Source organism: Hyperolius riggenbachi, chromosome 10 (genome assembly GCF_040937935.1).
Source record: "Hyperolius riggenbachi isolate aHypRig1 chromosome 10, aHypRig1.pri, whole genome shotgun sequence".
Taxonomy (NCBI): domain Eukaryota; kingdom Metazoa; phylum Chordata; class Amphibia; order Anura; family Hyperoliidae; genus Hyperolius; species Hyperolius riggenbachi.
In genome coordinates this window covers 272,436,278-272,452,592 of record NC_090655.1, presented here as the reverse complement: position 1 = coordinate 272,452,592, position 16,315 = coordinate 272,436,278, and the positions used below count along the sequence as shown (strand labels likewise).

At 43.6% G+C, this 16,315-nt stretch overlaps 2 protein-coding genes across 2 annotated transcripts in view; both read right to left on the bottom strand.

Annotated features, from left to right (window-relative positions):
- Positions 1-6,125: 6,125 nt before the first annotated feature.
- Positions 6,126-7,809, bottom strand: LOC137535488 (zinc finger protein 300-like). Its single transcript, XM_068257324.1, has one exon. The coding sequence runs from the start codon at positions 7,358-7,360 to the stop codon at positions 6,686-6,688; it is 675 nt and encodes a 224-aa protein (XP_068113425.1). The 5' UTR covers positions 7,361-7,809; the 3' UTR covers positions 6,126-6,685.
- A 3,070-nt stretch (positions 7,810-10,879) lies between these two features.
- Positions 10,880-16,315, bottom strand: part of LOC137535496 (zinc finger protein 605-like) — a 46,307-nt gene continuing 40,871 nt past the window's right edge. The window contains exon 8 of the mRNA XM_068257330.1: positions 10,880-13,797. Coding sequence (XP_068113431.1) covers positions 12,920-13,797 — 878 coding nt within the window. The 3' untranslated portion in view covers positions 10,880-12,919. The remainder of the gene's footprint in view (positions 13,798-16,315) is intronic.

Here is a 16,315-nt window from a genome sequence, read left to right as displayed (position 1 = left end):
GCCGTGGCAGCTGATCCAGCGCCATCTTGTATTAGGAACACTAAGTGACCACCCTGCTTACGACCGGCTCTACAAAATTCAGCCCCTCATAGACCACCTGTCATCAAAGTTTGCAGATGCTTACACCCCTGAACAGAACATCTGCATAGATGAGTCCCTGATACATTTTACCCGGCTCCTAGGCATTAAGCAGTACATCTCAAGCAAGCGCGCCCGGTATGGGGTCAAGTTGTATAAGCTCTGTGAAAGGACCACAGGCTATACTTATGGTTTTAGGGTCTATGAGGGAAAAGACTCAAAACTGGAGCCGGTCGGATGCCCTGACTACCTGCAGAGCAGTGGCAAGATTGTGTGGGACTTGGGGCCACCCTTATTCCACAATGGGTACCATCTATACGTGGACAACTACTACACAAGTGTGGTCCTCTATCAGCATTTAAAGTTAGTCAGAATTCCCCGCTGTGGCACCGCGCGACTTAGTCGCTGAGGCTCACTACTACCCGACTTGCATGGGGGGAGAGGGCTGCCTTGTGTAACAATGACCTTCTTGCAGTGAAACGGAAGGACAGGAGGATGTTTACCTTCTGTTCACCATTCACGCAGACACGACAGTCCAAATTTGACGGGCAACTGAGGTAGTTGAAAAACCCCTCGCCGTCCACGATTATAATACAAACATGGGAGGGGTGGACTTCAACGACCAGATGTTGGCTCCCTATTTAGTTTCCCGAAGGACCAGACGCTGGTATAAAAAGGTGTCTGTATATTTAATTCAATTGGCAACTTACAATAGTTTTGTTCTCTACACAAAGGCTGAGAAAACGGGATCCTTCCTTCAATTTCAGGAAGAGATCGTTTCAAAATTCCTGTATCAGGAGGAACTGTGCCCCAACCCCCCTGATGTACTTAGCTGGCTACATGAAGAGCATTATGCTTATAACTTTCCGAGTGCCCCAGGTCAACGCACCCCAAGAAAAGCTTGTCGTGTCTGTAAGAAGGCTGCAATAAGGCGTGACACCACTGTTTACTGTCCCACCTGTCCTGAACATCCTGCCCTATGCATAGGAGAGTGTTTTGAGAAGTTCCACTCACAGATATGCTTTAAGAGTAAGGATCTCGAAACATAGCAGTAGGCACACAAGGGTCTCTCAGGGCTCTTTCACACTGGCGCGATGCATTGCGGAAAAATGCCTAGCAAAAGTCCCACTTTGCGGTCCCCACTACGCCGTAAGTGGTTGACTTAACGCTAGTGCATACCTGCGTTACAGCGCGGCTCCTGCGGTGATTTGTATCGGCCCTGAAGTCATGTTAGTCTATGGCGAAGCGTTGCGGAAAATTGCCTAGCAAAAGTCCCACTTTGTGGTCCCCCTACGTCATGTTAGTCGATGGCGATGCAAAGATTTTTACTTCATACTTGGCCGAATGCCAGACAGGGAACACCATGTACTAACTCGGTATTCACTAAAGATCTGTTTTTGGCAATGTGGTGCGGCGGGCGCGACCCACCAGATACGCCGATATGTAGTGTGATCCCAGACATCAGGGTTCGAGAGACCCTAATACACAGGGCTGCCAGAAACCTCTCCTTTCACTTGGGACAAAGTGCATAGTGTACTTCGCCACACACTGTGTTTGCACACTGTCCCAGGGGGAAGGAGAGGTTTGTCCTCAGAAGGTAGGTAAAAAAAAACAAAAACAAAAAAACAGGTAAGCAAAAAAGTTACAAGTTAAAGTTGTTAATGTTTGGTTAAAAAGTTTCAATAAAGTTTATGAAAGTTAATGTTAATGAATTTATTGCATTGCTGCTTGCTTGTTTTTTTTTGTGTGTTTTCTTTTTCTCTCTCTCTCTTTTTCCATCCTTTACCCTTCCAGGTGGACCGACCGACTGATCGACCACCAGCTGCAGCACTGATGGTGCATCCTGACAGAAGCATTGCACGTCTGTCAGATTACACACAAGTCAGTGCATGCAGCGCTGCAGGACGGGATTTCTCCTCCTCAGTAAGATACGTTTGCCGAGGCATATGAGCTGAGGGGCGGTGTTGGAGTTCCTATGCTTTCGCAAGCACTTTGTATCAAAACTGGTCGATCGATGTGAATGGATTAATCGTGTTTGCCAGGGCATAGGAGCAAAGTGGGTTTAGAAAATTTTGTGGGCGGTGCTCTTATGTCCTGGCAAACGCCATGCCCCTCTTTTTTCACTTTTCGGCAGATATTTTTTTATCCACATTGATCAATGCGAATGCGAGAATCTTTGCCGTTCACTTTTCCTTTTATGGAAAAAAAAAGTGCATTACCCATATGCCCAATATAAGGAGTATAGCAGAAACTCCTAATACTGGCCATACATGTAAAGATTGCGCAGGCCCTAAAATGCCAGGACGGACCCCACAAATGACCCCATTTTGGAAAGAAGACAGCCCAAGGTATTTGCTGAGGGGCATGGTGAGTTCATAGACGATTTTATTTTTTGTCACAAGTCAGCAGAAATTGATTTTATTTTTTTCTCAGTGTCATTTTTTGCTAACTTGTGACAACAAAATTAAAATTTCTATGAACTCACTATGCCCCTCGTGGAATACCTTGGGGTGTCTTCTTTCCAAAATGGGGTCATTTGGGGGGAGTGTTTACTGTCCTGGCATTGTTTGGTGGGGGGCTAAATTGTGAGCACCCCTGTAAAGCCTAAAGGTGCTCATTGGACTTTTGGCCCCTTTGCACAGCTAGGCTGCAAAAAACTGTCACATATGTTGTATCGCCATTCTCAGGAGAATTATTATAATGTATTTTATGGTGTCTTTCCACACATACCCGTTGCTGGGTGGGAGAAATATCTCTGTAAATGACAACTTTGTGAAAAAATGTTTTTAAAAGTTGTGTGGAAAGACACCATAAAATACATTATACTACTTCTCCTGAGTACAGCGATACCACACGTGTGACACTTTTTTGCAGCCTAGCTGTGCAAAGGGGCCCAAAGTCCAATGAGTACCTTTAGGATTTCACAGGTCAATTTTAATTATTTGGTTTCCAGACTACTTCTCACGGTTTAGGGCCCCTAAAATGCCAGGGCAGTATAGGAACCCCACAAGTCACCCCATTTTGGAAAGAAGACACCCCAAGGTATTCCGTAAGGGGTATGGTGAGTTCATAGAAGGTTTTATTTTTTTTGTCACAAGTTAGTGGAAAATGACACTTTGTGAGAAAAAACAAAAAAATCCATTTCCCCTAACTTGTGATAAAAAATAAAATAAAACCTTCTATGAACTCACCATACCCCTTACGGAATACCTTGGGGTGTCTTCTTTCCAAAATGGGGTCACTTGTGGGGTTCCTATACTGCCCTGGCATTTTAGGGGCCCTAAACCGTGAGAAGTAGTCTGGAAACCAAATAATTAAAATTGACCTGTGAAATCCTAAAGGTACTCATTGGACTTTGGGCCCCTTTGCACAGCTAGGCTGCAAAAAAGTGTCACACGTGTGGTATCGCTGTACTCAGGAGAAGTAGTATAATGTATTTTATGGTGTTTTTCCACACATACCCATGCTGGGTGGGAGAAAACTCTCTGTAAAGGACAACTTTTTCAATTTTGTACACTAAATTGTCCATTTACAGAGATATTTCTCCCAAACCAGCATGGGTATGTGTAAAAATACACCCCAAAACACATTATACTATTTCTCCTGAGAACGGCGATATAACCACATGTGTGGCACTTTTTCCTGCCTAGCTGCGTAAAGGGGCTCAAAGTCCTATGAGCACCTTTAGGCTTTACAGGGGTGCTCACAATTGAGCCCCCCCCAAAATGCCAGAACATTACTAGTACTCCCCAAGTGACTCAAATTTGGAACGCAGACACCCCAAGGTATTCACTGAGGGGCATGGTGAGTCCGTGGAAGATTTTATTTATTTATTTATTTTGTCACAAGTTAGCAAAAATGGAAACACTTTTTTTGTTTGTTTGTCACAAAGTGTCATTTTCTACTAACTTGTGACAAAAAATAAAACCTGTTATGAACTCGCCATGCCCCTCAGCAAATACCTTGGGGTGTCTTCTTCCAAAAATTGGGTCATTTGGGGGGTATTTATACTATCCTGGCATTCTAGCACCTCTAGAAACATGACAGGGGGTCAGAAAAGTCAGAGCTGCTTCAAACTGCGCAAATTCACTTTTTTGCACCATAGTTTGTAACTGCTATAACTTTTACCCAAACCAATAAATACACACTTTCTGGATTTTTTTTTAATCAATGACATGCAAGCACAATAAATTTGGACAAAAACTTGTATAAAAAAATGTACTTTATTTAAAAAATGTTACCACAGAAAATTCAAAATATCATTTTATTGACAAAATTCCTGTCGTTTTTGATGAATATGATAAAAACTAAAAACCGCAGCAGCAATCAAATAGCACCAAAAGAAAGCTGTATTAGTGACAAGAAAAGGAGGTAAAATTTGTTTGGGTGGTAAGTTGTATGACCGAGAAATAAACTGTTATAGCCGCAGTGGTCTAAATTGTAAAAAATGGCCTGGTCACTAGGGGGGTTTAACACCGCGGTCCTCAAGTGGTTAAAGGACAACTGCAGTAAGAGGTATGTGGAGGTTGCCATATTTATTTCCTTTTAAGCAATACCAGTTTCCTGGCTATCCTGCTGATCCTCTGCCTCCAATACTTTTAGGCATAGACCCTGTACAAGCATGCAGCAGATCAGGTGTTTTGGACATTATTGTCAGATCTGACAAGATAATTTGCATGCTCGTTTCTGGTGTTATTCAGAGACTACAGCATCCAAATAAATCAGCAGGGCTGTCAGGCAACTGGTATAGTTTAAAAGGAAATAAATATGGCAGCCTCCACATACCTCTCACTACATTGTCCTTTAAAGCAAGATGGAGATAATTTATCTACATTAATATGAGATTTTCTGACACGTTACCATAACACAACATATTACACCATAACACTAATGACACTGTGAATGCTTATCATTGTAGTTCCATAAGCTGCGTTATAAGACCACAATGTCCCACTGTGAACCTATCCTAGCCTTAGAGAACAACTTTTCTTTGTTACAGCTGATACAAATCCTGCAATAATCTGCAGTGTGTCTACTTCCTGCTTTCATGGAAGCAGACAAAGTTAATATCCTGTGTTAATCAATTAGCTGTCTGCTGTGGCAGCCAGCTGACACAGCTGAGGGATTAAATGACAACTTGTGCTTAGTTACTTATGCTTAGTCACAGATGAGGGGGAATTATACAGGCTAAACTCTCTAAATACATACAGGGTGCATGTCTCTCTGTTTCCCTTCTGTCCTATGCGATTGTAAAAGGAATCACATACATTACATTTCAACCATTACAAAAGGGTGATAATTGGAAACAAGAAGACCCCTACATTAGAAACAATAGTGAAAGCAAAACCTCAGGAACAGATGAAAACAAACGTGCATCAAGACTGAGCACAATAAGGAAACAGGCTTTGAGTGAATAGGTGCTAGAGAGAAGAGATGCTGCAGAGAAACATGTCCGCACTGGAGGGGAAAAAGAGCAAATCAGACTGTAATGACCTGTCTGGATAAGCCAGTGGATGCCAGATAGTCACCCTGCACTCAATAAGCCAAACTAGTTTCACTAGACACTTTTTCATACCTCCTAAGATAAGAAAGAGGGAGAGTGTATCTGGGATGGGTCAGGAGAGAAATATAATACATACCCAGGGCTTCCTCTGGCCGGATCGCTCCCTCGTCGTCCTCAGTCACCTTCTCCTTCCCCTACAACTGGCCCCCAAAAAATCCTCCAGTTGGGGCCAGTCAGCACATGCGCAGTCCGGCCAGGCACGTTCCCCCGACGCATTCACTTTGCCTGGAGTGTACTGCACAGGTGCAGAATGTTCCCAGCGATGGCAGTGAGACGGGGGGCGCGCCTGGCAGGACTGCGCTGACTGGCTCCAACTGGAGGATTTCTCGGGGCCAGTTCACATTGCCTGGAGCGTTCTGCACCTGCACTCCTGGCGACACACAGCTAGGCAGCACATGCACAGTTATATCCATAATGAGATGAGATGGTCAAGACATTTCCCACACTCAGTGCAGTAACAGAGCTTCTCACCAGTGATGAGATGGCCAAGACATTTCCCACACTCGGTGCAGTAACAGAGCTTCTCACCAGTGATGAGATGGCCAAGACATTTCCCACACTCAGTGCAGTAACAGAGCTTCTCACCAGTGATGAGATGGCCAAGACATTTCCCACACTCAGTGCAGTAACAGAGCTTCTCACCAGCGATGAGAGAGGGATAAGCGAAGCTGAACTAGCCTGTTATTGGCTGCTGCACTCCACTCTCCTTCCTTTCTACTTCCGGCTATGCTGGGGAGATGGAGAGCAGTATGCTGTGGCCAGTCCAGCTTCACTGAAGGAGAAGCTATGTTTCCCTGACACCACCAGTGTGAGATCTCTTATGTCTCACAAGGTTTATTTTATCACTAAAATATTACCCACACTCAGCACATGAATAGGGCTTCTCTCCAGTGTGAGATCTCTCATGTCTAATCAGGTTTCTTTTCAGACTAAAACATTACCCACACTCAGCACATAAATATGGCTTCTCTCGTCACCAGTGTAAGAACTCTCAGACCTGATAAGATGTGATTTATGTCCAAATTATTTCTCACACTCAGCACATCAATATGGTTTTTCAACAGAGTGAGATCTCTTATGTCTGACAAGGTAGGATTTCCAAACAAAACATTTCCCACACTCAGAACATGAATAGGGCTTCTCACTAGTGTGAATTTTCTCATGAGCGACAAGATATGGTTTTAAAACAAAACATTTCCCACACTCAGCACATGAATACGGCTTCTCTCCAGTATGAGATCTTTCATGTATAATAAGCTCTGATTTCTGTACAAAACATTTGCCGCACTCAGCACATAAATACGGCTTCTCTCCAGTATGAGATCTTTCATGTATAACAAGCTCTGATTTCTGTACAAAACATTTCCTACACTCAGTACATGAATAGGGCTTCTCACTAGTGTGAGTTCTCTCATGAGCGACAAGATATGGTTTTAAAACAAAACATTTCCCACACTGAGCACATGAATACGGCTTCTCACCAGTGTGAGATCTCTTATGACTGACAAGATGTGATTTATGCCCAAAACCTTTCCCACACTCAGCACATGAACAGGCCTTCTCACTAGTATGAGATCGCTCGTGATGAACAAGAGTTGATTTCCGGGTAAAACATTTACCACACTCAGCACATGAATAGGGCTTCTCACCAGTGTGAGATCTCTCATGCTGGACAAGTTTTGATTTCCGCACAAAACACTTCCCACACTCAGAGCACATATAGGGCTTTTCACTACCAGTGTGAGTTCTCTCATGATTGACAAGATATGCTTTTGAAACAAAACATTTCCCACACTCAGCACATGAATAGGGCTTCTCACCAGTGTGAGATCTTTCATGAATAACAAGATATGATTTAGAAAGAAAACATTTCCCACACTCAGCACATGAATAGGGCTTCTCACCAGTGTGAGATCTCTCATGTATGACAAGCCGTGATTTTCGCACAAAATATTTCCCACACCAGGAACAGGAATAAGACCATCCAGCAGGGGGAGAGCTGTGCTGGGTATGAGGCTCCTCAGGGTTAGACAGGTGAGGGGAGTCTGGGGGAATATTTGGGGTCACCAGGATATCTGCAGGAGAATCTTGTCCAGTGACATCATCCGTTGTACAGTCTGTGGATACAGAGAGACGAGTCTCTGAGAGGTTCCTGATGCCGGGACTCCGCCCTGCAAATAGAGAAACATCATCACTTCCTGTTAGAGAATTCTGAGGGGAGGAACAATTATCAGTAGGGATGGTCAGTGAGCTGCTGATAATTCCAAGTTGATGCAACATTTATGCAGATTAGAAATGGACCAGATGCAGCAGCTCAGAGTTGTCACTGACCATCATTAGTTATCAGCCTGACAGAGAACTGCTTAAGTTTGTGCTGATTACAGGCGGCCAATCACATGACCATAACATTGGCTTGCATGCTAATTTTATGTAGCTTGGATTTCAATCAGTCAAATGTATTTCCTGACAAATGTGTTTATCTGCATACAATTTGCATTACATTTGCATACAAGATAGTTATTTCCATCTCGTTGACCATCCCTACAGCTGGAGGCCCATACACATGCTAGATAAAACAAAGGTGGGCAAAAATGACTGCCTATGTGTACATGCCCCCCCCCCCCCCCCCCAACGCCTTCTGCCAGCCTGAGGATCCACCCCTTCTTCGTACTCACCCCATCATGTCCGTCCCTCTGCCTCCCCTCCCCCTCCGTACTGCAACAGAACACATCACTACATTTGGCCAAACTAATTTCATAACAAATAAATTTACCAGGTGTCACAACATAATACAGGTGCTCCAACTTTTAACTACATAGACAATGTTCAAATCAATATAAGCAACATATGGCGCAACTAGTCCATGCTTTCTGCCCTCAGACAGGTCCTGCATACACTTGTCTGCTTGCTGGATGTAGTTGTCTGCAGGTCACACAGGTGACAGCCCCCCACCACAACCAACAGTGGGGATTCCTCAGACTGAAGGACCCTAGTGACCGGGACTAGCTGCACAGATTGGAAGTTTAGGGTCTCTCTCACCACAAACCACCACTCTGTTTCTAAGCTCCGGCCTCCAGCATAATCACCTGAGACAAATAGAAACCTCCGCAGTGTAACAATCTCACCACTTTTTATTATCATAAAAACATAGGCAGCTTTTGTGGAAGTTGTCCATGTCTTCTATCTATTACACTCATATATTCCTGGTTAGCCATGTCACCTCCTGTACTGTATAACATATAATAGAGCATTAGATAATATATGCCTTAGGCCTGGAACCCACTAGCAGCACTTTTCTAAGCGCTTAGTGATTTGAAAAGCTCTTGCTGATGTAATGCTATGGGTGTGATCCCACTTGAGGGATGTGATACTTAATCCCCCATAGCATTGCATTAGCAAGAGGTTTTTTTTTTTTTCTCAAATCACAAGCGCTCAGAAATGCGCTGCTAGTGGGTCCCAGGCCTTACTGTCTCTCATTATTGGCTTTACTTCTCATTCTGTGTTCATCGTTTAGGGAAGTATCTGGACCAGTTCCTTAATCTGCTGGTATGTTTGTCCTTAAAGAGTAACTGTCGGGCATAACATCAAAGATCAATTCTTCATTTTTATCTGGTAAACAAGTAATAAGGATGCAAACCAGGCAATCCAAAAGCTCAAAATCACTCTTACTTTTCTCCTCCATGAAACATCATTCCCCCGTTTCCCTGCCTCTTATTTGGTACATCTGCCGCACAATTAGCCAATAACTCTCATGCTGAGAAGCTGATAAAATCACTCACCCCAGCAGCTGCTGAAATCCGTCCATACAGCTCTGCAAAGTCACACAATGGTGATTTATGACAATGCACTTTCTACTGCAGAGCTGGGTGGGAGTGTCTGAAGACTGGGAGGAGGGCGGGCAATGCATACACAATCAGGCAGAGGAGAGTAAGGGAGGAAATGATGTCAGGATTGGCTTCAAAACAGACACAGCCAAGATAGAAAATGCTAAGTAGGATTTTCTCATTTTTTTTCTATAGAAAAATCACTTAAGTTAAAATGTAGAACGTGCAATACATCTGTTATGTAAGTAGAGCAAGTATTTTTCTACTTTCATACGTGTTTTTTTCTGTGATAGTATGGCTGACAGCTTCTCTTTAAAGATACAAGGCATTTATTGCAGTAGGTAGAAAGAGCATGCATGTAATTAAGGCATCTAGAAATTTGGGTGCAGGGCAAAGCCGTTAAAAGGCTCCTGCAAAAGTCCCGGCGGTGTTAATTACTATTCCCCCTCCAAGTCGCTGTGGACTTAGGGGTAAGAAGTAATTCAGCTGCCAGCTATTTCCTGGGGCCAAATTATGCTGTTATATCGTAATTTATCAAAAGACGGCGCCCAAATGACTGTCTGAGCATCACTAAAGCCGTAATTCCCATAACATCCTATGGTGGCGAATGGTGCTCCCAAATGTCCTGTGACGTTTTAGCTCGTCTCAGGTAGAAAGAATTGGGATATTGGATGCTACACCAATGGGTGTGACCAATGCCTTGTGCCTGTACACCAATATAACCCATGACAAAGTCACTGGGGCAGCTCAGCTCAATATTTTATGAGTAAGAGGGGAGAACTGCAAAATACTCATTTTTTCAGGGCTGTGGAGTCGGAAATGAAGAGTCGGAGCAATTTTGGGTCCCTGGAGTTGGAGGTTTCATAAACGGAAGTGTCAAAGTTGGATGATTTTTGTACCAACTCCACAGACCTGCATTTTTTTCACTTAAGCAATTACTTTTAGTACGGGGACTTTTTTTCTTCAAAAACAAACAAATTATGCAGGATATCAGCCTATCTATATTTGTACCGTTTCACCTATATTGACATTAATCACAATTATTAATAAAGCATATGGAGCCTAGGTAATCAACAAGTATAAACCTTTTATTTAAATATATCCTAATGCCAGCTAAATCTCACAAACTTTTAAATCCCTAATACACAGGGCTGCCAGAAACCTCTCCTTTCACTTGGGACAAAGTGCATAGTGTACTTCGCCACACACTGTGTTTGCACACTGTCCCAGGGGGAAGGAGAGGTTTGTCCTCAGAAGGTAGGTAAAAAAAAACAAAAACTGTAAATTGTAAAAAATGGCCTGGTCACTAGGGGGGTTTAACACCGCGGTCCTCAAGTGGTTAAAGGACAACTGCAGTAAGAGGTATGTGGAGGTTGCCATATTTATTTCCTTTTAAGCAATACCAGTTTCCTGGCTATCCTGCTGATCCTCTGCCTCCAATACTTTTAGGCATAGACCCTGTACAAGCATGCAGCAGATCAGGTGTTTTGGACATTATTGTCAGATCTGACAAGATAATTTGCATGCTCGTTTCTGGTGTTATTCAGAGACTACAGCATCCAAATAAATCAGCAGGGCTGTCAGGCAACTGGTATAGTTTAAAAGGAAATAAATATGGCAGCCTCCACATACCTCTCACTACATTGTCCTTTAAAGCAAGATGGAGATAATTTATCTACATTAATATGAGATTTTCTGACACGTTACCATAACACAACATATTACACCATAACACTAATGACACTGTGAATGCTTATCATTGTAGTTCCATAAGCTGCGTTATAAGACCACAATGTCCCACTGTGAACCTATCCTAGCCTTAGAGAACAACTTTTCTTTGTTACAGCTGATACAAATCCTGCAATAATCTGCAGTGTGTCTACTTCCTGCTTTCATGGAAGCAGACAAAGTTAATATCCTGTGTTAATCAATTAGCTGTCTGCTGTGGCAGCCAGCTGACACAGCTGAGGGATTAAATGACAACTTGTGCTTAGTTACTTATGCTTAGTCACAGATGAGGGGGAATTATACAGGCTAAACTCTCTAAATACATACAGGGTGCATGTCTCTCTGTTTCCCTTCTGTCCTATGCGATTGTAAAAGGAATCACATACATTACATTTCAACCATTACAAAAGGGTGATAATTGGAAACAAGAAGACCCCTACATTAGAAACAATAGTGAAAGCAAAACCTCAGGAACAGATGAAAACAAACGTGCATCAAGACTGAGCACAATAAGGAAACAGGCTTTGAGTGAATAGGTGCTAGAGAGAAGAGATGCTGCAGAGAAACATGTCCGCACTGGAGGGGAAAAAGAGCAAATCAGACTGTAATGACCTGTCTGGATAAGCCAGTGGATGCCAGATAGTCACCCTGCACTCAATAAGCCAAACTAGTTTCACTAGACACTTTTTCATACCTCCTAAGATAAGAAAGAGGGAGAGTGTATCTGGGATGGGTCAGGAGAGAAATATAATACATACCCAGGGCTTCCTCTGGCCGGATCGCTCCCTCGTCGTCCTCAGTCACCTTCTCCTTCCCCTACAACTGGCCCCCAAAAAATCCTCCAGTTGGGGCCAGTCAGCACATGCGCAGTCCGGCCAGGCACGTTCCCCCGACGCATTCACTTTGCCTGGAGTGTACTGCACAGGTGCAGAATGTTCCCAGCGATGGCAGTGAGACGGGGGGCGCGCCTGGCAGGACTGCGCTGACTGGCTCCAACTGGAGGATTTCTCGGGGCCAGTTCACATTGCCTGGAGCGTTCTGCACCTGCACTCCTGGCGACACACAGCTAGGCAGCACATGCACAGTTATATCCATAATGAGATGAGATGGTCAAGACATTTCCCACACTCAGTGCAGTAACAGAGCTTCTCACCAGTGATGAGATGGCCAAGACATTTCCCACACTCGGTGCAGTAACAGAGCTTCTCACCAGTGATGAGATGGCCAAGACATTTCCCACACTCGGTGCAGTAACAGAGCTTCTCACCAGTGATGAGATGGCCAAGACATTTCCCACAGTCAGTGCAGTAACAGAGCTTCTCACCAGCGATGAGAGAGGGATAAGCGAAGCTGAACTAGCCTGTTATTGGCTGCTGCACTCCACTCTCCTTCCTTTCTACTTCCGGCTATGCTGGGGAGATGGAGAGCAGTATGCTGTGGCCAGTCCAGCTTCACTGAAGGAGAAGCTATGTTTCCCTGACACCACCAGTGTGAGATCTCTTATGTCTCACAAGGTTTATTTTATCACTAAAATATTACCCACACTCAGCACATGAATAGGGCTTCTCTCCAGTGTGAGATCTCTCATGTCTAATCAGGTTTCTTTTCAGACTAAAACATTACCCACACTCAGCACATAAATATGGCTTCTCTCGTCACCAGTGTAAGAACTCTCAGACCTGATAAGATGTGATTTATGTCCAAATTATTTCTCACACTCAGCACATCAATATGGTTTTTCAACAGAGTGAGATCTCTTATGTCTGACAAGGTATGATTTCCAAACAAAACATTTCCCACACTCAGAACATGAATAGGGCTTCTCACTAGTGTGAATTTTCTCATGAGCGACAAGATATGGTTTTAAAACAAAACATTTCCCACACTCAGCACATGAATACGGCTTCTCTCCAGTATGAGATCTTTCATGTATAATAAGCTCTGATTTCTGTACAAAACATTTGCCGCACTCAGCACATAAATACGGCTTCTCTCCAGTATGAGATCTTTCATGTATAATAAGCTCTGATTTCTGTACAAAACATTTCCTACACTCAGTACATGAATAGGGCTTCTCACTAGTGTGAGTTCTCTCATGAGCGACAAGATATGGTTTTAAAACAAAACATTTCCCACACTGAGCACATGAATACGGCTTCTCACCAGTGTGAGATCTCTTATGACTGACAAGATGTGATTTATGCCCAAAACCTTTCCCACACTCAGCACATGAACAGGCCTTCTCACTAGTATGAGATCGCTCGTGATGAACAAGAGTTGATTTCCGGGTAAAACATTTACCACACTCAGCACATGAATAGGGCTTCTCACCAGTGTGAGATCTCTCATGCTGGACAAGTTTTGATTTCCGCACAAAACACTTCCCACACTCAGAGCACATATAGGGCTTTTCAGTACCAGTGTGAGTTCTCTCATGATTGACAAGATATGCTTTTGAAACAAAACATTTCCCACACTCAGCACATGAATAGGGCTTCTCACCAGTGTGAGATCTTTCATGAATAACAAGATATGATTTAGAAAGAAAACATTTCCCACACTCAGCACATGAATAGGGCTTCTCACCAGTGTGAGATCTCTCATGTATGACAAGCCGTGATTTTCGCACAAAATATTTCCCACACCAGGAACAGGAATAAGACCATCCAGCAGGGGGAGAGCTGTGCTGGGTATGAGGCTCCTCAGGGTTAGACAGGTGAGGGGAGTCTGGGGGAATATTTGGGGTCACCAGGATATCTGCAGGAGAATCTTGTCCAGTGACATCATCCGTTGTACAGTCTGTGGATACAGAGAGACGAGTCTCTGAGAGGTTCCTGATGCCGGGACTCCGCCCTGCAAATAGAGAAACATCATCACTTCCTGTTAGAGAATTCTGAGGGGAGGAACAATTATCAGTAGGGATGGTCAGTGAGCTGCTGATAATTCCAAGTTGATGCAACATTTATGCAGATTAGAAATGGACCAGATGCAGCAGCTCAGAGTTGTCACTGACCATCATTAGTTATCAGCCTGACAGAGAACTGCTTAAGTTTGTGCTGATTACAGGCGGCCAATCACATGACCATAACATTGGCTTGCATGCTAATTTTATGTAGCTTGGATTTCAATCAGTCAAATGTATTTCCTGACAAATGTGTTTATCTGCATACAATTTGCATTACATTTGCATACAAGATAGTTATTTCCATCTCGTTGACCATCCCTACAGCTGGAGGCCCATACACATGCTAGATAAAACAAAGGTGGGCAAAAATGACTGCCTATGTGTACATGCCCCCCCCCCCCCCCCCAACGCCTTCTGCCAGCCTGAGGATCCACCCCTTCTTCGTACTCACCCCATCATGTCCGTCCCTCTGCCTCCCCTCCCCCTCCGTACTGCAACAGAACACATCACTACATTTGGCCAAACTAATTTCATAACAAATAAATTTACCAGGTGTCACAACATAATACAGGTGCTCCAACTTTTAACTACATAGACAATGTTCAAATCAATATAAGCAACATATGGCGCAACTAGTCCATGCTTTCTGCCCTCAGACAGGTCCTGCATACACTTGTCTGCTTGCTGGATGTAGTTGTCTGCAGGTCACACAGGTGACAGCCCCCCACCACAACCAACAGTGGGGATTCCTCAGACTGAAGGACCCTAGTGACCGGGACTAGCTGCACAGATTGGAAGTTTAGGGTCTCTCTCACCACAAACCACCACTCTGTTTCTAAGCTCCGGCCTCCAGCATAATCACCTGAGACAAATAGAAACCTCCGCAGTGTAACAATCTCACCACTTTTTATTATCATAAAAACATAGGCAGCTTTTGTGGAAGTTGTCCATGTCTTCTATCTATTACACTCATATATTCCTGGTTAGCCATGTCACCTCCTGTACTGTATAACATATAATAGAGCATTAGATAATATATGCCTTAGGCCTGGAACCCACTAGCAGCACTTTTCTAAGCGCTTAGTGATTTGAAAAGCTCTTGCTGATGTAATGCTATGGGTGTGATCCCACTTGAGGGATGTGATACTTAATCCCCCATAGCATTGCATTAGCAAGAGGTTTTTTTTTTTTTCTCAAATCACAAGCGCTCAGAAATGCGCTGCTAGTGGGTCCCAGGCCTTACTGTCTCTCATTATTGGCTTTACTTCTCATTCTGTGTTCATCGTTTAGGGAAGTATCTGGACCAGTTCCTTAATCTGCTGGTATGTTTGTCCTTAAAGAGTAACTGTCGGGCATAACATCAAAGATCAATTCTTCATTTTTATCTGGTAAACAAGTAATAAGGATGCAAACCAGGCAATCCAAAAGCTCAAAATCACTCTTACTTTTCTCCTCCATGAAACATCATTCCCCCGTTTCCCTGCCTCTTATTTGGTACATCTGCCGCACAATTAGCCAATAACTCTCATGCTGAGAAGCTGATAAAATCACTCACCCCAGCAGCTGCTGAAATCCGTCCATACAGCTCTGCAAAGTCACACAATGGTGATTTATGACAATGCACTTTCTACTGCAGAGCTGGGTGGGAGTGTCTGAAGACTGGGAGGAGGGCGGGCAATGCATACACAATCAGGCAGAGGAGAGTAAGGGAGGAAATGATGTCAGGATTGGCTTCAAAACAGACACAGCCAAGATAGAAAATGCTAAGTAGGATTTTCTCATTTTTTTTCTATAGAAAAATCACTTAAGTTAAAATGTAGAACGTGCAATACATCTGTTATGTAAGTAGAGCAAGTATTTTTCTACTTTCATACGTGTTTTTTTCTGTGATAGTATGGCTGACAGCTTCTCTTTAAAGATACAAGGCATTTATTGCAGTAGGTAGAAAGAGCATGCATGTAATTAAGGCATCTAGAAATTTGGGTGCAGGGCAAAGCCGTTAAAAGGCTCCTGCAAAAGTCCCGGCGGTGTTAATTACTATTCCCCCTCCAAGTCGCTGTGGACTTAGGGGTAAGAAGTAATTCAGCTGCCAGCTATTTCCTGGGGCCAAATTATGCTGTTATATCGTAATTTATCAAAAGACGGCGCCCAAATGACTGTCTGAGCATCACTAAAGCCGTAATTCCCATAACATCCTATGGTGGCGAATGGTGCTCC

Coding starts and splice junctions, on each gene's coding strand:
- LOC137535488 (XM_068257324.1), bottom strand. CDS start 7,360: ATGTGCTCTGAGTGTGGGAAGTGTTTTGTGCGGAAATCAAAACTTGTC.